Source organism: Herpailurus yagouaroundi, unplaced genomic scaffold (assembly GCF_014898765.1).
Source record: "Herpailurus yagouaroundi ecotype Mexico unplaced genomic scaffold, PumYag 28, whole genome shotgun sequence".
In the NCBI taxonomy this organism is placed as follows: Eukaryota; Metazoa; Chordata; class Mammalia; order Carnivora; family Felidae; genus Herpailurus; species Herpailurus yagouaroundi.
In genome coordinates, this window is record NW_024412376.1 from 31,500,923 (window position 1) to 31,525,988 (window position 25,066).

Genomic DNA, 25,066 nt, shown 5'->3' on the forward strand with positions numbered 1-25,066 from the left:
GATGCCTCAAGAATGAAATTTTTTGGGGTTCTAGGATATGTGATCTACAATTGGGTGCGATGTTATTGTAAACATTTTTTAGAGCTTAGTATTCTGCCATAATAAGCATTCAGTAAGAATTTATTGAATGGATGCACATATTTCCCAACACAGAGAGCAGCCAAGATTTCTGAATTTTCTATTTATGCATTTTTAGCATATTTCTCCAACTATGACAAAACTGTTTTTCTTGACTATCCAACCATCACATTTTATTCCTATTCACCAGTACAACAGCAGTAAGCTTTATTGATTACTCTAGTAGCGCAGCCAAGAAATAGAGATCTTAAATCAAGGGCAGTTGTATTTCTTAATAGCCCTTCCATTCAGTACCTTATTTCCATTCCTGCTGTCTAACTTATTTCAATCCGTATGATATCCTGTCCAGGTAATAAATTTTTAATGTTTTCTTTTTTGATCGCACGTTAGCCTTATAGTCAAACGGCCCCAACTCGCGGTAACCTGCTTTTTAAAACCTAAAAATCCATTACTTTAACTTTTGCTCTGATCAGCAGTTCTTTCTTTCATGTTTTTGAGCACTTATAATATGTTAGGCCCTAGGCTAAGCATTTTGCATGCCTTGCTTCATTTTATCCTCATAATAATTCCATTAAATAATTATCAATATTACCCGACTTTAAGGCTTAGAAGGGAAGGCATAGAGGAGTAAGTTGCTTGGGATCCAAGAACTGGTAAGTGGCAAAACTGATTCAGACTCACAGCCAACTCATTCCAGAGCATGCGTTCTTAACCATGGTGCCTCTACTCATTCCCCCCATATTAACCTGCTCATGAGCCCCTGAAAAATTTTCAGATTTTGGCCTTCCTTTTTTGGCATATGATGGTGTCCCCACATTTCTTCTTTTTCTAAATCTTACCTTTCATGATCAATTATCCTTTCTGACTGACTTCCTTTTGGATTTCTATTCTGGGTAAAATGTCTTTCTTTTGAAATCTTTCAGTGCAAGGATGAGATACTGCTTTATCAGGGTATTTTGTATTTGTGTTTCCCTGGATGTTCTAAGATATTTCCCCAAAGGTCAAGACAAACATAATGCATCTAAACAGACATTTTCTTATTGTTTCTTGGAAGATGGTATTGGAGATGGCGGGTTTATAAATTCAGACTCATGGTTCATATGGAACAATGATTCCAGTGAAGACAAGGATTTCTTCCCATGGTTTCCCCTTACTTATATTTACTCATATTTAGAGAGTAAAAAAAAAAAAAATTAAAAAGGGGGAAAACACAATTCTCATTATCTTTCTTCTTTAGAGAGGTCTCCAGAAATAAACAACTGAATTGATAAATCCTTGTGGAGAACGTTATATTTCAGTGGCCAAGGTATGGGCAAAAGGGACCAAGCAGAACAAAGTGGACTAGTATGCACCATATATTCTTTTTTTTTTTTTTTAATTTTTTTTCAACGTTTTTTATTTATTTTTTGGGACAGAGAGAGACAGAGCATGAACAGGGGAGGGGCAGAGAGAGAGGGAGACACAGAATCGGAAACAGGCTCCAGGCTCCGAGCCATCAGCCCAGAGCCTGACGCGGGGCTCAAACTCACGGACCGCGAGATCGTGACCTGGCTGAAGTCGGACGCTTAACCGACTGTGCCACCCAGGCACCCCCACCATATATTCTGATATTCACAGTAAATACTGATGTCAAGCAGACTTATGTTTTATTCTTGGCTATGCCTCTAAATTGATGGGCAAATTTGGGCAAGTCACTTCATCTTGCTGGATGTGAGGTCTCCTCCAATGTTGCGAGAGGAGACGGTACCAGCTCTTGTAATGTTATTTGATTCTGGGTGGAAGATAAAATGTTAATAAAAATATTTGAAAGTTCATCTTTCAAGGGGAAGTACTAGGAAGAGAAGATACATGAAGAAAAATAGGGAAGAAATATTGAATGAAATTGAGAAGTAGAGAATGGATACAGTTAAATAGTGATTGGGAGGAGACAGAGGAACTTCTAGTTGCCTCTGCTTATTATTTATTTCTTCCTCTCCCTTTCATAATGGAATCCTGCCTCCCTTTTTTTGTGGTGACAATGTGTTCAGTACTGGAAGATGAGATGACAGGCCTCAACAATAATTTCCTGTGTTCCTTGCTTCCTTGGCAGTTAGGCGGGCTATGTGACCAAATACCTACCAATGAAATCTAAGAAGTAGAAGTCTTCTTGGGGAATTTCTGGAAAAGCTATTGCCTTCCTGATAAAAGGGGAAAAATGGAGCTTCATGTTAGTTTTTCTTTTCTTCCTGCTTTGAACATGGACTTAATATCAGGTGCTACAGGGATGCCTGGGTGGCTCAGTCAGTTAAGCATCCAACTCGTGGTTTCTGATCAGGTCATGATCTCATGGTTTGTGAATTGGAGCCCCACATCTGGCTCTATGCTGATGGTGAGGGGCCTGCTTGGGATTCTCTCTCTCTCTCTCTCTCTCTCTCTCTCTCTCTCTCTCAAAATAAATAAATAAATAAATAAATAAAATTAACAAAAAATTACTTAAAAAATGATCTGATGCTACAGTCGTCATCTTTGCATTCATCAGGAGATAAGTGTTTAACACAATAACCAATGCACAAAAGATGGTGGAGTGAAAGATAGAGCCTAGGATCCTAATGGAATGCCTAAACAGCTGATCCAGTGCCAGCAAGCACTTACTTCTGGATAGTGTTCATCTGAGAAAACAAACTCATTTGTTTAAGCCACTGTTGCTTGGTCCTTCTCTTTGCGGCACCTAGAATGCATTTCGAATACAGAGGGATTTATGTAAATAATGATACAGACTCCCTTCCCTGGAGGGGAGTAGGAGAACTATGAGCGTAGGCAGGTAAAGGAAGGTAGGAAAATGAAAATGATTGCCAACAGGTGAAGGCAAAGTGTGCGTTTAGGGTGAAGGCTCCAGAAATGACCTTAAAAGTTAGGATAGATAAGTGTGACAATGAAAAGAACAAATGAGACATGGAAACAGGGAGTTCTGTGAGTCCTATTTGAAACAAAAAAATGATGTAATATGAAGAGGAACTTTAACAGGAGATCAGCCTCCATGTAGGCTTCCTCTGGAATATTTCTATGACAACTTTTGTTAACAGTCTTGTGTTCGCAGAAGGCATTATTTTAGGTATTTATAAAAGCATACCCTTGAATCAGACAAACCCAAACTGAGAATGTTTTACATAACAACATTCTTCAAAATTCATGTCATTGTCTTCAAATTAAAGGAGACTACAGAGCTGTGGTTGGTGAATGCAAGGTGTGATCTTGGATTGGAGCTTGGATTAGAAAAAAAATAATTTTTGCTTTAAAGAAAAATTAGGACAGTTGATGAAATATGAATATGGACTTTATAGTATGATTTTATCAATGTTAGATTTTTCTGAATTTAATCATCATATGGGGGCTAAGAAAATGTAATTCTTAGGAGATACAGCTTGAAGCATTTAGGAATGAAGGATCATGATGTCTGCAACTTATTCTCAAATCATTCAGCAAGAAAAAAATGTGTAAGTTTGTATGATTGGTGAGACTCAGAAAGCAAGTGTGGGACAACATTAGCAACAGGTGGTCCAGGTGAAAGGTATGTGGGTGTTTGTCTCCCACTTTTGTAATATCTTATAGGTTTAAAATTTTTCAACATAAAATTTAAAAAAGTTTAGTAAATATGTAATCTATTAAACCTACTATAGCTGAAAAGCTTTGTAAAGTTTCCAGGTTTTAAAAGTTTTATTATTTGAAAAATATTTAACCACTCCTCTATCTGGTGTATGGGCACATAACCCACACAATTTTTGAATAAACATGAAGTTATCTGGACACTATCTATGTATGTGTGTGTGTAATATATGTACACTGTAAGATTTCTGAGAATTATGTGTGTGAGACACAAATAGCTTTAAATGCCAGACATATTATTTATAAGAGATGTCCTTCCATATTATCTGTGTGTTCATGACTTGGAGTTTGTAGTTATTCCCCCTATCTTTAACCCAAAGGACAATTTCAAAGGCATTTATAGGCTATGAGAGTTGCACAAGATTTTATCTGATGTGACATAGATGTCTCAAGGTACAGAGTAGGGATATTATACCTGAGGGGGAAGTACAATAAGCAAGACTCTGAATATCATTAAGGGTCTGCTTCAGGCACCACTGACTATTGACTGACTGCATGTCCACAGGCTACAGGTTAAATGCCATTGCTTCCTTTTTAGAATTTCCAGGATGGCTATTATTTTGTTAATAACATCTGTCATGGACTTAATTTTAATGCTTTTCCATATAACTACTTATTATTCAGAAAAATCAAAGAGGTTTATTTAAATTTGAATACTGTATTTTCCTGGTTTTGCCTTTTCTTGGAATTATCACAACCTCAGACAATAGCAATCCTCAAGACTCGCTCCACACACCAGCACCGCACGTCCTCAGTGTAGGCTAAGTGTGGCTGCTGCAGGGCAGGGAGAGTTATTCTTGGGAGTTCCCAGTTATGCCATTGTGGATTTTTTGTGCAGGTTTCATAACTTCTCAATTTCCTCTTCTAGAACACAGGGGTTAGTAAATCTTCCTTCCAGGTATTTTGGTATGATTAGATGAAGCTAATGGATGTGAAAGAGTCTCTCACTGCCTTTCACAGAGATCACATGTAGTACGTGCGAATTTCCCTTCTACGTCCATTGTTTTTAATTTCTAGAGTATTTCTATTGTGAGAAAGAGAGAGCATGTGTGAGCATGAGTAGGGGAGGGGCAGAGAGAGAATCTTAAGCAGACCCCATGTCCAGCACAGAGGCAGACACTGGGCTCCATCTTACGACTGTGAAATCATGATCAGAGCCAAAATCAAGAGTTGGATGCTTAACTGCCTGAGCCACCCAGGCATCCCATGAATATATTTAATAGAATCCATTCCCTCTAATCAATCATTGACCCATGAAATTGTAAGCATAATGGGCTGAATATTGGCTGAGATGCTAAGAGTCATATGTAGCCCACTTTGATGCTAAGACCCCCTCTGATACCAAGTAGCTATTGCCTATACCTCTCTCTTCTTACTGATGTCTACTGAGAATTAGTTAATATTCTCCTTAATCTTTTGTAGGGCACCCTCACCCTCAAACCTTTCATGATTGATTTCTAATGAACATAGCTCTCTGTGGGTACTTATTTGTGTTGTTGACTGCCTGACTTCCTATTTCTGTCTAAATTGCCATCTCAGATTAAGCTGGAGCCTATACTGGGAGATGGTTGCTAATTCAGGTCACCAGGTTAAGCAGTGAGGAAGAATTCATCTTCTTTGGTCATATTCTAGTATGGCTTTTGCCAGCTGGGGTCCCTCCAAGTGTCTGCCTGCTGACCTGCCCATCTGTACCCAGCTCATTAGACCAAAAAATGGGTTGGATGCTCATCTGTGGCAGGTAAGGGGAAGCACCATTCCTCCAGAATTGAATTATTAAGTAGAGAAGCTGTAGATTATATGGCCATTTTCCTACATATTCTTCTCTCCTTTCAAAGAAAATTCCTTTAGCTTCTCTCTGACCCTTAAAATTCCTTTTGCCTTTTCTCACCTTTCAGGGATAAAGGAATGGCTTTCTCTCCGCCCTCACTTCCCACCTGTGATCCTTTAGCAAGGACTGGTGACTCTCTTTATAGCTATCCTGAATGTGCCAATGTCTTCTCCTCTTGGCTTTTTTCTTTCCTTATAGGGTCAGCCACTGTCTTTTCTTAGCTGTAGTTGTCTGTCACTTGGACTTCCTGCTTCTCTTTTCAACCTGTTCTCCATATAGCAGCCAGAGGGATCTTTCGAAAATAAATCACATCACAAAAATATCCTCTTTCAAAACTTATAATGTCACCCCATTGTTCTTAGGATAAAAATCCAAACTTTCTATCCTCCCCTTCTGACCTTACTTGAGTGAACCTTTCCTACTCACTGATTTGGTTTCTTTCCACTTTTCCTGCTTCACTTAATTTCATCCATATTGACTGTCCTCTAGATGGGCTGTTTGTTCTTACTTTAGGGTCTTTGAGTTAGCTGTTCCAACAACCTGGATGCCTGGACTGTTCTTCCCCCGGGTCATGGCTGATTATTCCTCATTATTCAGGTCTCAGCATAAATATCCCTGCCTTACAAAAACTGGGGTCACCTATCTCAAGTCCCTCCACATTCCTAGCTGGTTACTCTCCTATTACACTATTGGTTCCCTCCCCGACCTTCTTCTTCACAACACTTATTTCTATCAGGGACATTTTATTTATTAGTTTATTTTTTTGTTATTTGAATATTGCTCCCAGAATATAAATTCTCATAGGCAAGGGATCTTTCTTGTTTTGTCCACCATTAATTTCTGATGCCTGTATCAGTGCTAGACACATTGCAAGAACTCAAAAAAATATTAGTCAAAGGAAAGGAAGAATGAATAATTGCCTATGAATTTGAAACATTTGGAATAGTATTTTAAAATGGTGGTGCCTTGAAGATCTCTTTAAAGGCTGTGGCCTGGGCTTTTCTTCCAGACTCTGACTTGAGCTAGTTAGGGTCCAATTTCTATAAATATTCTCCAAACATATCCTGGGCCTGATGTTAGTGTAGTTAGCCACGAAGTCTTTGTTTCCTCAAAGGACATGAGGCCCTTTACCAGACCTATAGCAACTCTAGGGACCACAGATTTTTGTCTATGAAACAACTAGATAAAGGAAACTTAGTTGTATTTTTGGGGCAAGGGGAGGAAAGGAAGAGAAAATTAAGGGAAGAAAGAGATGCAAAGAGAAATATTTAAAATTAGGACTAGCTCTTCAGTATAGCTAGTGGTGGAATAACACCATGTTTACTCCAGCTGTATTCTGTCATCCCATGATAGTAAAAATCCTAAAGACAGGTTGGATTTTAGATTTAGAATCTAGAATATATATCTGTAAGTGAACAAATAATATAATCACTATAATCAAGTGAACAAAAATCAATTTTCCTATATTAGCTAGGTTTTCATGAATTGACAAACTGGCATGGAATTTACTTTTTTAAGGAAAACCATAAACAGAACTTTGTGCATTCTATACATGTGGAATTCTTCGCTCACCACTGTAAACCCTAAATAGTACATCAATATTGCAACTCTGGAATGTATGTGATTTTTTGAGTCTGTTATTTTTTAAAAATGTTTATATATTTATTTTGAAAGAGAGTGAGAGAGCACATGTGCATGAGTGGGGGAGAGGCAGAGAGAGAGAGAGTGAGGGAGAGAGAAAATCCCAAGCAGGCTCCACACTCAGTATGGAGCCCAATGTGGTGCTCTATCTCATGACCATGAAGTCATGACCTGAGCCAAAGTCAAGAGTCGGGCATGCAACCTACTGAGCCACCCAGGTGCCCTCTGTGTTATTTTTAAGAGTTAATATATTTTCCAAATATGCATTTAATTTACACCAGAAAGTATTTATCCAGTGGAAGGATTTGTTCAGCTGAAAGCAAATGTCTTGTTTTTTTTGGTAAATGTATTGAAACTACTTTTTAGTTTTCTATGACTAGTAGTTGTAACATTTCTAATCATATTAGAAGCCATTAGCAATGGTTTTTACATAATGTTTACAATATTTCCCCAAAGAGCCCATTTTCAGTCATGTGTCTCTTTTTAGCACCATGATCTAACCAACTAAGCTAACTGGCCAACTCACTCATGTAGCTCCTTTAGTTTAATGCCTGAGTTAATAGTAACTTGCAGGAATACTATAATATGCTATTATTTTGAAGATGTTCTGGACAAGCTACTTTTCTAGATAGCATGACCATGAATGTGCAATTTTTAGGGAGATTAGAAGTATGCTGAGGGTCAAGGGCCTCTCTGATGCATGGTCAGTATTTGTGCCATAAACTTTCAGCACCATTTCACCCCATTCTTACTGTGCCCTTCATCAAGGAAACTTTAAGAAATAAAGTAATGAATGTACACTTGGGCCTAAAACTTATCACAAGTAGTGTTATCGATTAAAACATGAACATATTAAAGCAAAGGGTAAAATTATATCTTACAGATATTATGCCTTGGCCCTATGAACACAATATTTTAGGTTATTTATATAAATACTGTTTTTCCACTATGGTGAGGTCACTGAGTATTGTGAGTTGCTGAGTAAAATCCCTGAAGTTTGTTTACTGATACTTTCTTAGTAACAGCTTTGTGCTGCCAAGTTACTCATTGATTAAAGAGTAGAGATTGTACTTCTAGATAGTACCTTCCATTTGATTCAAATAAACACTGTGGCCACCTATTGTCCATTATCGTGTGTACTTTTGTTAACAATGTTTTCTATTATGTTTTGTCTTCTGACTTATTTTCAAATTGGATCCCAAACTTTATGCAGTTAAAGAAAACAGTGAGAAAATAACACATGAAAAACAAGAAACATGTAAATACAGGCACAGAGTGGATCAAAAGAGTTTTGGGAACTAGAAGTAGAGATAATAGTTGGATTTTTGTGGAGCGCAATGTCACAAAAGGCCAATATTATCATATTCAGTGTAGTAGACAAAAAGTTCGTCTTGTATTCCACACATATTTTGTGTATTTTATAGGTACTAGACAGGGAGAAATACATTAAAAATGTATCAAGGTCCTATGAAAACAATGTAAAACCCAGCAGCTAACTTGACTTGGCCACAGTCTTCTCTAGTGACTCGAGTGCAGTGGACACTTCCTTTAAGGGTTGTTTTCAACGGCTCAGTGATCTAGAAACCACTTTTGGTAAGCTGCTGGGATAACTTCCTAAAAGATAAATCTCTTTATATCATTCTGTGCATATATGATGAAGTCCATTGTTGAGAGTGGTTTACAAAGACTACATAATCTGGTTCCAAAGATCTTCTAGCTTCTCTAACTCCAAGCACTTGCTTTAGCTCTGTTTCTTAAGCCACCCAAACTTCCCATCATTTCCTAAACCTGCCATGCCATTTCCTGCCCACACTCTACCTGTTCCTGCCAGTGCTTTCTCTTTTTTTCCCCACGAAACAGTAAGTGTAGATCTGAATTGAGTTCAGATTGCTTGATCAGTTTGCTTATCTGTAAATGGGAATAAAAATATTTGTCCTATAAAATGAGAGATAATATACCATAATTAAGTATCATGACTTTGGTGCTTGTATGATGAGTGGAAAGAACTCAGACTTGGGTGCCAGATAAACCCGAGTTCAAGTTCTAAATTAAGCACTTACGAGCTGGTAATCTTAGCAAGTTTCTAAATCTGAGGCAGTCCCTCATGTAGAGAGAGGAGAATACATTACCCTTCAAGGTTCATGTGAGGATTTAATTAGACAACACCCTGACGTGTTTATCTTCAACCAGAACTTCAATAATGTAACTGACTCTAATTACAACTTCAGCAATATAAATAATTCACGTTAATAATCAGAATATGGTAGCTTTGGCCTAGTACATTTTGTGTATCTAAGACAGCACAATATATATTAAACTTTTGCAACAATTACCCTGGAATAAATTTACAAGTAGTGTAGATTCCTGGAGACTGACTGGAGGATGTGTGATAGCACAGCTTCTGGTGGAGGAGAGCATCATGTCAGACCACTCTTTGTTCCTTCCTAATATTTATCAGAAACTCTATTGTTTTACAGATTCTAATTTTTTTAAGTTTATTTATTTATTTTGAGACAGAGAGAGAGAGAGAGAGAGAGAGAGAGAGAGAGAAGGGGAGGGATAGAGAGAGGGCTCGATCCCATGAACCAAACCCATCATGATCTGAACCAAAACCAAGAGTCTGATGCTTAATGGACTGAGCCACCCAGGTGCCCCTCACATATTCTGGAAGAAAGATAATAGATAGACACAATGATTTGCGATTTTTCACAATCTGAATAAAACTTTTATGTTTTGGTGTTTTCATCTATAATAATGTACAATATTATAATATTGTGTTGTTAGAACAGGAAAAGAAAGCATACAGTAAAATGTAGGGAAGAGAGATTAAAAATAAAACTTACAGAAAAGATAGGTGTAAGTGAAATAAGAGAAACCAGTTTGGGCAACAGAATGAAAGAGTGGAAGGAGAAGGTACCAGAAAGAATATAAGATTTGTGTCATGATATTTGAATTAGGATCCAAATAGGATGGGCACATTTTCATGTGACTTAAAAAACAACAAAACCACCGAATGAAGATATTCCTTTGATAAAGTGAATAACCCTACCCACCATTATTTAAGTTGTGAATATTCTGATTTTTCTTTAGAATTTTCTTGAAAGTGAAAATAAATAAATACTGAAGGACTCAGAGCACTGAGGTTTTCCCCAACCTATAGAGGTGAGTAAGCATGTATGATGTCCTTAAAGCAGTTTTTTTTGAACTTGGGGGGAACCAAATGGGAGGATGAAGCACCCTGTCAACTTGGAATCCAAAACTCCGTTGGGGAAGGGGGAAGGCGAAAATCACTGAGGGAGCTTGGGGGATTGCCCAAACAGAGGTGATTCTTGTCCCAAATCCAAATATGCAGTCCAAGGAAAGGGCAAGTCTCTAGCAGAAGCCATGTGCCCTGAGTGATGTGAGGGGCCGGGGGAGCTGTGGCACAGAGGTAAGTCAGAACAGGGTCTGAGTCAACCTCAAATCGTCCCAGGGTTTCTGGCAGATGAAGGACATTTGAGGATTTCTTATGCGGTTCTGAGAAGGCTGGCTATGAGCAGACAATGTAGGTGGGCATTGTTGCTGGGTGAGAAGCATGTGGATTATCTGGTAGCTGGAGAACATGAAAGTGTTTGAGTGCTTTGGTGAGTGCTGATGCCAAAATCCAACAGAGGAGCTAAACCCCACACAGGACTGACGAAGTTACTGTAGATGTTCATTTCTCCACCTGTCCTCCACTTTCATGTTTCAGGAGCTGCCTCTGAGTCTAGATGCTATTGGGCAGAAGGGGAAAATGGGTGGAGTGGATAAGAATTCTTAGGTGATTAAGATTGTATCTTAAAAAAAATTTTATTTTAATGTTTATTTAATTTTGAGAGAGAGGGACAGAGAGACAGACAGAAGGTGAGTGGGGGAGGGTCAGAGAGGGAGGTAGGGAGAGAGAATACCAAGCAGGCTTTACACTGTCAGCACAGAGCCCAAGGCAGGGCTTGAACTCACGAACCATGAAATCATGACCTGAGCCAAAGTTGGACGCTTGCTTAAGTGACTGAGCCACCTAGGTGCCCCTAAAGTTCCTGATTTTTATTTTTTTATTTTTTATTTTTATTTTTTCAACGTTTATTTATTTTTGGGACAGAGAGAGACAGAGCATGAACGGGGGAGGGCCAAAGAGAGAGGGAGACACAGAATCGGAAACAGGCTCCAGGCTCTGAGCCATCAGCCCAGAGCCTGACGCGGGGCTCCAACTCACGGACCGTGAGATCGTGACCTGGCTGAAGTCGGACGCTTAACCGCCTGTGCCACCCAGGCGCCCCAGGTTCCTGATTTTTAAACCAAGCTACTTTGAATTAGCAAATTTAAATGTTTATCATTTTATGTAGGAGTCACGAGTTCTGAGTTTAGTCACAGAAACAAAATTTCACTTTTATGCATATGAGATTTGTGGCCTAAAAATGAAAATTTGTGTATTATATACTATGTCTGGTTTTGATATACTTAATATTAATGATCGGACAAAGCTATTATTCTGTGTGTGTGTGTGTGTGTGTGTGTGTGTGTGTGTAATAGTTTACAACCTTTCCCTGCACCCTTAAATTTTATGACCAGAATGTTGGCATTGCCTTTTAACCTTCTTCTCTGAACTTCTCCCCTACCCTGTGTTTTCTGAAGGAAAAAAAACACGAGAGGTGAATTTTCCTGAAAAAAGTAGACTAGAAAACACATTTTGTGCCCAAGGAGACCGTGCGGCAGAGGAGTGTGCTGTGTCAGGAGTGTGTTAGGAATGAGGGTTGAGTGATGGGGGGGCAGGAGGCTGAAGGGAGGCCATGCAGTCTTGCATCCAAGAAAGAAATCTGGGGAGAGGAGTCAAAAAGTTCTTGGAGATTGAAGAGTAATAGAGAAGAGAGGCCATGGGACTTCAGTAGGATTTGTGTAGATCGCGTACAATGGAGGAGTCTAAATTATTCGGAGGCATGAATAAAGGGAACGCCCTTGTTCTGTATGAGTGTCATTAAATGTGAACCCATTCTGGGATTGGATCACATATAATATAGTTTACGCTGGTACTAACACCACCACCAACACATGAATGCCTCCGTTAGTTCCTTATCCTGCCTCTACGTCACAGACTGCTGGGTGATTTCACTGAATTCTTTAATGTCTTAAAACTTACTGTCCATCTGCAAACACTACTTATATTTATTCCATATGATGTGGCATCATTCTTGCTTTCATTCCTCCACAACACACTGCCTTGTCAGGTTCCATTCTTCTTGATCACTACCACATTCACTCCTCAGTTATCTGTTCAGGTATTCATTATAGCTGTACCATAAGCAAAATGTGGAGGGGATTTAATCAGGACAAACCATTTGGCCTTGACCTATCTGTTCACATCTTAAGTTGATAATTCTAGCCTGTGTCTATTTGTATCCATCTTATACAACAGGCATTAAAGCTGTCATAGGTTGTAAACTCCTAGAGAGAAGGGAATGAGTCTGTTTAATTTCTTCATGCAGCTCCTCCTAGGTAATGACTACAATGGACCATGAGAATAATATTGAAGCCACTGTATATTACCAGCATAGAAACTTTGAAAAAGATGCCTAAGAGCCAGGAGCACGACAAAAAGATTTGTATAGATTTTTTGCCACTAAAGTGGATTTGATGGACAAATGATTTGCTCCATTATTTCAGGTCAACACTGGGGGTGAATGCTCAGTTGCTGAGAAAAGTTATGGGGTTTCAACAAATAAAAACAATCTCTCTTTCCAGGGAGCCTGCACTGTTGTGCTGTGGGCACTCAAGATCGGGGGTAAGGGCTGCAGGCAGAAGGGAAGAAACAAAAATCTAAATTTAACTTAGCTAAACTAGCCAGCTCTCCTGATTTTACCACAAAGAAGGAGGTTAAGTGGAGGTTAGGAGAATCGAACAGAAAGCATGACCGATGACGTCTTCTTGTCCAAGCTGGAAACGTGTGAGAAAGTAGAAACATTTATAAACCATGAAGCAGTTTTGCGGTGTCCAATAAATCAGCCACAACCAGGAGAGCAAATCTTCTGGACCATTGAAAATGAGTCAAACATTTCTAGCCTGCGCTGGGAAAAGCCTATTAAAATATCCAAAGGCTGGGGGTGAGCAGGAAGATGAGGGCAGAGGCTGAAAAGGAAAGACAAGGATCAGAGGTTTTGCGAGTGACCGAGGTACTGGTGCCAGTTGTGTTCTGTCTCAGAAGCTAGTGCCTGATGCACCCGAGAGCTTAATCGGTTCTTTCCCTTAATTTATACCTGCACCATGGAACCTGGACAAAAGCTTTATCAAAACAGCTTTGTGTGGTAACTTACGTGATTTCTCTCAGATCCAGGCATGCACATTTCATGTCCATCAGCATGTTTTATCCTATAACATTTCAATTTCGAATCTATGAAGTAAGATTTATCTGCTTGAATGGCTACAACACAGGAACCTGTAGGGTGATAATTCCCTTATACCGTGAGGATCAGATGGGGGCACCATCTTACTAAATGCTTCAAAAATGAGCCAGAATGTCCGTGAATGCAGGTAGCTGCAGAATGGATTGTGCATACGTGATCTGTCGAAAACCTGTTTAATAGGGAACTATCCTTCATGAAGGTCCTAACTCATGAGGGGGGATATTAAGGATAAGAGGTGGGTAGAGCTAAGAATTCTGGTTGCAAGATGTGCGACCAAGAGACGAGAGTTTCTCTTTGTGTGTGTTTCGTCACGAGGTATGGTGAGTCTGAGGAATGGAGAGAATGGTTAGGATGAAAAGGGAGAAATCAGGTGGTAGCGAGGGTGCAGAAGAGCTTGTTGATCAGAATTAGAAGTCGATATCTGGACCTCTTGGAAGTCAGGGAAGGAAATGCTGCTGATTCCACTTGGCACTAAGCAGCCTGAATGTGGGGGAGATGAAAAAGAGGAGAAACTGAGCACGCAGCAGGATCAAAGCCTGAAGGAGGTGGGAAAGTGGCCAAGGAGACGTGTTCAGTGTCCGCATACCCACTTCATCTCAATGCAAAGCCTGCCTGCCCCCCACAGGATAAAGAGGAAATCAGCCTGGCATGGTAACAGACAGCTTATTACCAGTGTGGGATGTATTTGCTACCAAATCATGAATCGTTAATGCCTTTGGGTAGCTTCGCACAGCAGTGAGGATGCGTTGCATTGCTTCTCTACGTGTCTCTGCCATATCCTTGAAGTTGGGAGACGTGTGGCTACCATCTCAGGGAATTGTGTGTGTGTGCTGAGGCAGGGCGAGGGAGGAAGGAGCAAGTTAGGGTGACCCTGTATGAACATGGTCTCAAATGTATCTCCCTTCTCTGGGCACCAGCCTCGGCACAGGCAGAATGACAGAAGACACGGTATTCTTTTTTGGGGGAGAGGTGATGGGAGAGGTCAAGTGTGTAGGTATTTGGCAACCAAGCTATTTAGGGTTACCTGGAGAAAAGAAAGCATCTGTCTGAAACTAGAAGTGTCAGGAAGTGGGTCGCTTTCGTGGCTCAGTAGATTAAGTAGCTGACTCTTGATTTCAGCTCAGGTCACGATCTCACGGCTGTGAGTTCCAGCCTCGTGTCAAGCTTTGTGCTGACAGTGTGTAGATTCTCTCTCTCTCCCTCTCTCTCTGGCCCTCCCCTGCTGTTTTTTTTTTTCTCTCTCTCTCTCAAAATATTTAAATACTTAAAAACAAAACAAAAAAAAAAGAAGTGTTGGGCAGATCCTGGTAGTTTACAAATTACTCCTGAGAAGTTGACAAAGTTTCTTCCGCTGTGGCTTCACCTGACACCTGTATAGCAATCTTCAGCCTCAGGTTTCCTACAGCCTATCAAGACTCCTCCACCTTAGATGGAATGCCCCCAAAGGCCAGATTCAGTACCTGAGGAGCGTGGGATGGAAAGGGCTGTATCTTTAAGGAAAATGTAGTTGTCTGAGGGATAGCATGGGAGTATGGACTGGAGAGGGAATAGAGATAATAAAAACATCCACTGGATCTTAATCACTTGGAGATTTATAAAAGCCCCTTTCGTTAAAGTTCCTCTGGGCCTGACTGCAAGCATGGACTTGGAGAAGTGTGATCAGACCCTTCTCTCCCTGCTCATTCTCTCACTGGCTGTGAGAATGATTTAAAATGTTTATCTACTAGGCAGGTATGTGAATAATGATTATACTAAGCTTAGTGTATTGGCAAATTCTTAATCTTTAAGGCTAGGATTTTGGGTGATAATAAATTTGTTTTAATAACATCATTGTAGGTTCTCTCTACTTTAAGGTGACATTCTACCCTTCTACATTTCCTGCCCTTCTTGCCCTACATATGAAATTGGAGGCCCATTTTTAAGAGTAAGTAAAGAATAATACAACTGATGACAAAAGGGAACACAGCTATATGGCCTCAGTTTCTTGCTATGTAAAAAATGAGGGTGTTGTACTCTACAAGTTTTTGACTTTCCCCTGAACTCAAAAGTCTGATTTTATGAGACTTAAATAAAAAAGTACTTGAGAGACAGAAGATGAAACTGTCTAACTAGATAGTAATTCACTAAAGATTCAGATGCTGGAGGGGCGCCTGGGTGGCGCAGTCGGTTAAGCGTCCGACTTCAGCCAGGTCATGATCTCGCGGTCCGTGAGTTCGAGCCCCGCGTCGGGCTCTGGGCTGATGGCTCGGAGCCTGGAGCCTGTTTCCGATTCTGTGTCTCCCTCTCTCTCTGCCCCTCCCCCGTTCATGCTCTGTCTCTCTCTGTCCCAAAAATAAATAAACGTTGAAAAAAAAATTAAAAAAAAAAAAAGATTCAGATGCTGGAAACAGAAAAAAACTTACTATTTTTCTTTAAATATATTAGATAAGAATTAAGAGAAATGATTAGGGGACAGCAGTGTAATTAGATGTTTTAATCAATTAATTAGCTCGTATAATTGGATGGCCTTTCAGTTCAAGTGCATATTCAATCCTCTAATAAAAACAAAAAAAATGTTAAATGTTAGTTGCCTTTTAAGAAGGGTGAATCTTGGGGCGCATGAGTGGCTCAGTCGGTGAAGCGTCCAAGTTCGCCTCAGGACATGATCTCTCAGTCTGTGGGTTTGAGCCTCGTGTTGGGCTCTGTGCTGACAGATCAGAGCCTGGAGCTTGCTTAGGATTCTGTGTCTCCCTGTCTCTTGGCCCCTCCCATGCTCATGCTCTGTGTCTGTCTCTCAATAATAAATAAACGTTAAAAAAAATTAAAAAAAAAAAAAGAAGGGTGAATCTTACTATTAAAGACTGTATCAGATTGTCTGCTTCCTTTTTGTAGCTAATCATGTGATGACATTTTGGTTCAACAGAGCACCTTGACCAAAGGTGGACCTGGAGTTGAGTTTGGAGACAGGGGCTCAGGCCAGAGAGCTGTGTGTGTGTGTGTGTGTGTGTGTGTGTGTGTGTGTGTGTTAAATGTTTATTTATTTGGGGGAGAGAGAGAGAGAGAGAGCGAGAGAGAGCTCTTGCATGAGTGGGAGAGGGGCAGAGAAACAGGAGAGAATCCCAAGCAGGCTCTATGCTATCAGAGCAGAGCCTGATGCAGGGCTTGATCCCACGACCCTGGGAATATGACCTGAGAGGAACAAAGAGTTCGATGACCAACTGAGCCCCCAGGTGCTCCTATGTTGTTCTTCACTATGGAGGAGAACTTGAGTTCCGGAGACAATATCAGGGAGGGGTGATAGGTTGAGGAGGAATGATGGAGAGAGAGAGGTGGAGAGAGGAACTGGTGTAGTTGTCAGAGGCAAGGCCTAGAGCATCCAGTGCAACGGCCCTGAGAGTCCTCCTCACAAAGGATAATCCTTGGAGGTTTTTTTTTCTTTCTTTTTTTTTTTTTTTTGAGAGTATTGATTATTTAAAAAAAAAGATATATTCATTATTATGGGGGATTTAAGAAATAAGGTGACCCTAGTAAATTGAGGTAATATTGAAATAATTATAAAATGAATCTACTTAGCAAAAAAAAAAGAAAAAAAAATCAAACAAATTACTATAAACTACAACTATTTAGCAGGAAAGTATCAGTTTCTTTTTTTTTTTTTTAATTTTTTTTTTCAACGTTTATTTATTTTTGGGACAGAGAGAGACAGAACATGAACGGGCGAGGGGCAGAGAGAGAGAGGGAGACACAGAAATGGAAACAGGCTCCAGGCTCTGAGCCATCAGCCCAGAGCCCGACACGGGGCTCGAACTCACGGACCGCGAGATCGTGACCTGGCTGAAGTCGGACGCTTAACCGACTGCGCCACCCAGGCGCCCCAGGAAAGTATCAGTTTCTAACACAAGTAACAGGAGACCTCACTTTATACTATGTTTTTTTTTTTTTTAACTTGACTTCTAGCTTTGCTCTAACAGAGAACAAAACCTAAATTTGAAATATACGTGACGTGCCAGCCCCTGCTTATCTTCAAAGAAGGACAAAGCTTTTGGTTGTTCTGATCAGGGTGATGGGTGAAGGTGCAAAAAGGATGAGAGAGTATTGGATGACTATGTACAAGAAGTAGAGCTACTGGGGTTGTGGGGATATTGAGGGGAGAATATATCCAGGAGGAGGGAGAGGTAAACTGACATTGGAATGGAGTAAATATTTATTGGTACTTCTAATGTGTATAGTTCCATGTCATGAGGTACAAACAAAAGTGCTTTCTAAGAAAAATCCTAAGATCAATACAAGTGGAGTCTAATTTTCTATTCATTCAAATTATTTACTTGTGTATCCTAATTCCTCAGTTGGGGGACACTGAGAGATATACGTAGAGCAGATGGCACCAGCTCATAGGAGGAGAGCCATAAACAATGGGCATGGATTTCTTCAACTTCCCTGGGATGGGGAGGGCCTCACCTGGGGATGTGCAACCTGGTGTTGTTTGGATTTACTAGTTTTATGACTCTGGGATGGTCAATAGTTCTTTTTTGCTTAATCTCTGAAATGGAGAAATATCTGATTTGCCTGTAGGCCAATGGGCTAGATTAGAGGATCTGTTAAAATCCCCTTTAATTCTCAGATATTATGGTATTAGAAAATATTAGAACTCAATCATGTTTTGCTAGCATAGGCTTTTCAGGGAGACAGGCTTGGAATCAAATCTCTTTTGCAACAATTACTAGGGAATGGTGCCAGGCATACTACTTAATATTTCTCATTTTCTGTTTCTTCTTTTGCTAAATGACAATATCTCTTTGTGTTTTTATAGGGGTAAAATCAGATAATATTTATAAAGCACTTAGTACATAGTTCGTGGTTCATGGGAAATTCTCAATAAGTGGTAAATATAAAAACAACCACATCTATAACCACAATCATAGTCCTTGAAATCAAATGGTATGAATGCTTATAGTTTTTCAGACAAAACAAAGAACAAAAAAACACACCTAACTAGAATACCCAATTCCAAGCATTTCACTTTGCAAACAAGTTTGTCCTAATGTGCGAAATTATGCTTGCAAAACTATTTAGTTTTGTTCACAAATATTTAGTTCACAAATATAATCATGTCTTTCCTTGATGCAGATTATGATGATGTATTTGCACAGATCTATTAATTTTCTTCCTATTCGAAACTTAAAAATATTATTCCACACTCACAGCAAGAACAATAAAAAATTATTAGTAACCTTCAAAAACATAGGGCGGCATAATAGATACTTCTGTAGTGTGCACATTGGAAAGTTTATTCTCTCATCTTTTGGATATGGGTAAATATGCCAGTATTCTTTTCTTTTTTTTTTTCAACGTTTTTTATTTATTTTTGGGACAGAGAGAGACAGAGCATGAACGGGGGAGGGGCAGAGAGACACAGAATCGGAAACAGGCTCCAGGCTCTGAGCCATCAGCCCAGAGCCCGACGCGGGGCTCGAACTCACGGACCGCGAGATCGTGACCTGGCTCAAGTCAGACGCTTACCCAACTGCGCCACCCAGGCGCCCCTCTCTCTTTTTTTTTTTTATATACTAATGGTCGGTTCTGGGAAAACCCTTTCCTTTCTTCTTCTGAATGGTTTGAGAAAAAAATATTAGAAGGTACGCCTGTCGTAGGACTTAAGGCAAAGCTCAGATGGTCTTGTAAGTATCCATTCGGAATTGAAAAGTGAGGACGTGGTGCATCTAAGTGGCTTAGTCGGTTGAGTGTCCGACTTTGGCTCAGGTCATGATCTCACGGTCTGTGAGTTCGAGCCCCATGTCGGGCTCTGTGCTGACAGCTTGGAGCCTAGAGCCTGCTTCAGATTCTGTGTCTCCCTCTGTCTCTCTGCATCACACTTTGTCTCTCTCTCCCTCTCAAAAATAAACATTTAAAAAAGTTAAAAAAAAAAAAAAATGAGGACGTTCCCAGCTATGCCAGCTCTTGGCAAAATACTTCAGTGGATCAAGTTTATGTTTGGGCCTCTTCTATTTCCTATTTCCTCACTTGTTCTCCGTCTATCCAAAGTATTGAGTGAAATGATTGTTTTTGTTTAATGATACTGGTTAAGTAATAAGTAAAGCATTTGCTGATAAGGACTTAAGATACAATTCTTCCTGGGGATTGTTTTTTAACTTTTAATTTCAAAATATTATGGACTCAAAAGAAGTTGCAAAAATAGCACAGAGAAGTCCTATATACCCTTCACCCAGTTTCCCCAATGGTAAAATCTTGTATAATCAGAGTACATTATCGAACTAATAAATCAACACTGGCATAATACAACTAACTAGACTATACACAGAGGAATTTTTATTATTTATTATTATTATTTTTTTAACGTTTATTTATTTTTGAGAAGAGAGAGACAGAGCATGCATGGGGGAGGAGAGAGAAAGAGGGAGACACAGAATCTGAAACAGCTCCAGGCTCTGAGTTATCAGTACAGAGCCTGACGCGGGGCTCGAACTCACGGACTGGGAGATCACAACCTGAGCCGAAGTGAGACGCTTAACCAACTGAGCCACCCAGGCGCCCCAAGACAGAGGAATTTTTAAAGAATTAGAAATTCTCAAGGGTCAAAGAAAACCTTTTCTATATCTCAATGTTGCCCCTGTCTGTGTGCACCTAGGTTTTTGCCTGTCTCACTGTTTGGGAATCCTAGATTAACTTTCTGTCTTCCCACTCTACCCCTTCAGAGCAGGGATCATGCTTTAGTCACCCCTTAGTCTTATTGCTTATTAAGGTCATTGGCATTCAAAAAGTATTTTTGGTTAACAAGGTGACTAATAATTGCTTAGGTCTTTATACACATTATCTCTCAGAATGTTCATGGTCTAGGGGAAAGAGTATAGACTTGAAAAACATTCAAATCCTGCTATTTATTAGCTTGAGTCTTGTGACAAGGTACTGAATGTCCTTGGGACTTGCCTTCCTCACGTATTTCATTACATCTACATAATAGAGTTGTTGTAAAATTCAAGGAGGTAATTTATGTAAAAAAGAAGCAAACATAAGGGCTTGGGATGTGGTTAGGGTAAAATATTTTATTGCCATTTTATAAACTAAGGGTCAATGATTTTATTGCCATTTTACAAACTAAGGCTCAGGGAAGGTCAGTCATTGCTAGAAATCTTAGAGCGGATACATAAAGTGCTGCTAAGCACCTTAGACCAGCAGCCTTCCATGATAGCACATTGTCTTTTCCAGGCCACTGGAAGAGTAGATTAAAAAAACAAAGAAACAAACAAACAAACAAACAAACAACAACCACCACAGGGAAGTTACAGAGATTTAAGATTTTGTCCTTATGTAGTTGTTGACTTCTTTTGCTAAGTGCATAGGAAACCCTCTCTTAGTGGAGCTGGATGATGAGATAAACTAGAAGGTCAATCATGGGTGTGGGGTGCTATTTTAGAGGTCCCTGCCAAATGCCCGTTCACCCTCCCCATTCCGTTGACACCCTATAGTGAGGAATGTTGTTTGCCAAACTGCATCAGATGTTTATATCCTCATCCCTTGCTGAAGGCATGGAGGGATGAGAAATTGGAGCCCTTAAGTATTCACAGCACATTGTCAAAATTTGTTTTTAAATCACAAATTAAACTTAATTTTTTAAATCACAAAATAAACTTAAATTTAAAAAGTTGGAGGGGGGTGCCTGGGTGGCTCAGTCAGTTAAGTGTCTGACTTCGACTCAGGTCTTGATCTCATGGCTTGTGAGTTCAAGCCCCATGTTGAGCTCTGTGCCGACAGCTCAGAGCCTGGAGCCTGCTTCAGATTCTGTGTGTGTGTGTGAGTGTGTGTGTGTGTGTGTGTGTGTGTGTGTGTCTCTCTCTCTCTCTCTGCCCCTCCCCTACTCACGTTCTGTCTCTCAAAAATAAATAAACATTTTTAAAAAGTTGGAGGGTTTTGACATCATCATCATCATCATCATCTACTTTTATTTTCTGCTCATAAATAATTTTTTTTAACAAAAGAGAATATGTAAACATGGAAATTTTTTACTAACCTGAATTGGCTGGAAACACATTAGCCAAAGTTGCTTTTCAACGTGCTCTGATCACCTTTTTTTTTTTTAAAGTTTATTTATTATTTATTTTGAGAGAGAGGGTGCAGAGGAGGGGCAGAGAGAGAGAGGAAGAGAGACAGAGAATCCCAAGTAGGCTCCACACTGTCAATACAGAGGCCAAAGTGGGGCTCAAAGTCATGAAACATGAGATTATGACCTGAGCTAAATCAAGAGCTGGACACTTAACAGACTGAGCCACTCAGGCACCCCTGCTCTCAACACCTTTTACATACCCTTGAATTCCTCATATTAGAATGTCTAATTCTAATTGGAAGTATCTTTTGGCCTATTTAATCTATTCATTTCATTGAAATGGAATAGGAGATGGTAAAATATGTTATTGATTTATGAGGCTGTTGGCTACAAATGTCAAAAACTCAGGTAGCTTAAATACTTGGATTACAGTGAGAAACATTCCATTTTTGGTGGTGGTTTGCAATTTGTTTTTTGGTCCTCTAATTAATAAAATGGGTAATGGGTCTTAAATGTAGGAACTGAAACCATGAAACTTCTGGGAGAAGACATAGAACAAAGCTCTTTGACATGGATTTTGGTAGTGATTTTTTGGATATGGCACCTGAGACACAAGCAACACAATACAAAATAAACCAGTGGGACTGCCCCAAACTAACACACTTCTGCACACCAAAGAAAACCATCAAAAAAGTGAAAAGAAAACATACAGAAAAATATTTGAAATCATATATGTGATTGGGGTTAATATCCAAAAACATAAAAAGAACCCATGCAATTCAGTGGCAAAAAACAAAATAACCCAATTAAAAGATGGGCAAAGGACCTGAATAGATGTTTCTCCAAAGAAGACATATTTCAACAGGGCCAACAGGTGCATGAAAAGATGCTCAACATCACCAGTCACGCACAAGGAAAAGGTAAATCAAAACCACAATAAGATATCAGCTCACACTTTTTAGAATGGCTATCATTAAAAGGACAAGGGTAAGAAAGCTGGCATGGATGTGGAGGAAAGGGAACCCTTGCACACTGTTGATGGAATTGGAACTGGAAATTGGTATACTCACTAAAGAAGGACCCTCAAAATGTTAAAAATACAACTACCATATGACCCAGCAATTGCACTTCTGGGAGTATATCCAAAGGTAATAAAAACACTAACTCAAAAAAAGATACATAGTCCTGTATTCATAGCAGCATTACTTACAATAGTCAAGACACGAAAACAAGCTAAATGTCCATCAGTAAATGAGAGAATAAAGAAGTTGCGGCCTATATATGCAATGGAGTAGTATTCAGTGATTAAAAACAACAACAAGAAAATTTTACCATTTGCAAAACATGGATGGACCTTGAACGCATTATGCTAAGTGAAATAAGGTAGACAGAGAAAGACAAATACTGTATGATCTCACTTATATCTGGAATCTCTACAACAAAAGGAAAGTCTCAAAACTCATGGAAAAAGAGATAAAATTTGTGGTTGCCAGAAATAATGGTGGGAGGTGGAGGAAGGTGCTGTATGATGTACAGGACAATTGTTAAAAGAGTAAATCCTAAGAGTTCTCATCACAAGGAAACAATTTTTACCCATATTTCTTTTCTTCTTTCTTTTCTTTTATACTGTATTTATATAAGATGGATGTTAGCTGAACCTATGGTGTCATCATTTCACAATATATATAAGTCAAACCATCGTTCTGTAGGACTTAAACTTACACAGAGATGTATGTAAGGTATTTCTCAACAAAACTGGAATGAAAAATGGAGTACCAGCTACCAAGATTAGAGATAGAGAGAGCAAAGAAATAGGATGCTTTTCCAGGATTCTGAACTGTTTCCTCGGTTTCAATGCCGTCTCCCACCCTCTGACCATTAAAAGTAAGGTATACCGGAGACCAAGAGAGGAAAGGAAAAAAAAAATCACTTTGATGCAGTACAGGCCATCGGAACTGGGAAAGTTAGGATTGAAATTTACTTGGAGATATTCCCAATAGAATATCTCAGTGAAAACCACCTTCTGCAAACTTTGAAGACATGGAGGAGTGTAAACATGCGTGTGAATTCTAAATGTGTTAAAGTTTGTCATTCCCAGCATCATAAGGTGTTAAAGACACCCAGAAAGTTTTCTTTCTTGATTTCCTTGGACTGTCTCATAATTTAGTACCTAAGAGACATAAACATTTTATTTCTACTTACATAATATAATTTAAAGAGGGTGTAATGCAGAATGCCTCTCCTTTGATTAAAAATTTTTTTTTCCCTGAAAAATAAACTACAGCATCCATGGAGAAAGCAAAAATTGTCATAGTAACAAAAGTAAAAATGCCCATCTGGGCTCCTGGTGTGTCTGTGCCTTTCACTGCTTTGTGCTTTTCCTTTTTTTTTTTTTTTTTTTCCCAAGGCATAACAAGAGATCTTGTTGAATAAAAAAGATTTTATGAATGCATTTCTCAGTGAGAAGGCACACCTGTGATATCAAATCACAAAGGACCGGGACCACAAAGTGTTAAAACTACACAGAAAGCTGAATACACGTAAAGTCTTTCCCAGAATATTTCAATGGGCATCTTACTTGAACACGATCTCTTTAAGGACTGCTTCTCTTGAAACATTATAAAATTACTTATAAAATAATTATTGCTTAAACAAATTGGTTTTTATGAAGCATAGGTTTGCATGTCACGTTAATCTTGTTCAACTATTGAGTCTGCCAGGATAGTCCAGTTTCTAATATAAATACCAGAAATGACTTAAGAATAATTCTGAAGTGAGATTACAATTTTATCAGAAAAAAAATTATCTCAAAAGCATAAATGTAAGTAATAAACATTTGTAATTGTGATTAGTTCATACAATATTATTAAGGTATATAAAATTAAATACTGAGCATACTTACAATATTTACCCAAAATTAAGATGTAGAAGAAGACAGGACCAGATGTCATTTCCTTCTTTCTGAGCAACTGATTAATAAAAGTGAATACAATTTGGTCTTGGTTTCTGAGTCGCACACAGCTCACGGTGGTTGTGTGCTATTTCTGTCTGCAATCTTAGCAGCTACAAAGCAGTTCACCCTCCTTCTTCTCTCATTTCCTCTCCCTCTCTTTCCATTCCCTTTTCTTTTCTTTCTTCCTTTCTGTTTCTCAGAATCTCTCCTCCCACCCTCCTTTGCAAAAAGTCTTAATATCCTTCTTTACACCCTCTCCACACACACCCCCCCAGCAGACGTGCGCGCGTGCGCACGCACACACGCGCGCGCGCGCACACACACACACACACACACACACACACACACACACACAAAAGAGGGAACACAAAGCTGAGCAGTGAGCAAAAGTTTCAGACAGAGAACATACAAGCTCTTCTTCACTCTAAACATCTTGTTTCTATGTCCTGCCGCAGTGTACAAATGAGAGTGTG

General features: G+C 39.4%; 1 protein-coding gene across 7 annotated transcripts in view; it reads right to left on the reverse strand.

The window, feature by feature from the left end:
* RXFP1 (relaxin family peptide receptor 1) overlaps positions 1–24,813 on the reverse strand; it is a 116,723-nt gene extending 91,910 nt beyond the window's left edge. For 6 of the 7 annotated variants that reach the window (XM_040471543.1, XM_040471540.1, XM_040471541.1 and 3 more), the window contains exon 1: positions 24,543–24,813. In XM_040471543.1, coding sequence (XP_040327477.1) covers positions 24,543–24,591 — 49 coding nt within the window. In that variant the 5' untranslated portion in view covers positions 24,592–24,813. The remainder of the gene's footprint in view (positions 1–24,542) is intronic. The other variant, XM_040471542.1, reaches the window with a different exon arrangement.
* Positions 24,814–25,066: the final 253 nt, after the last annotated feature.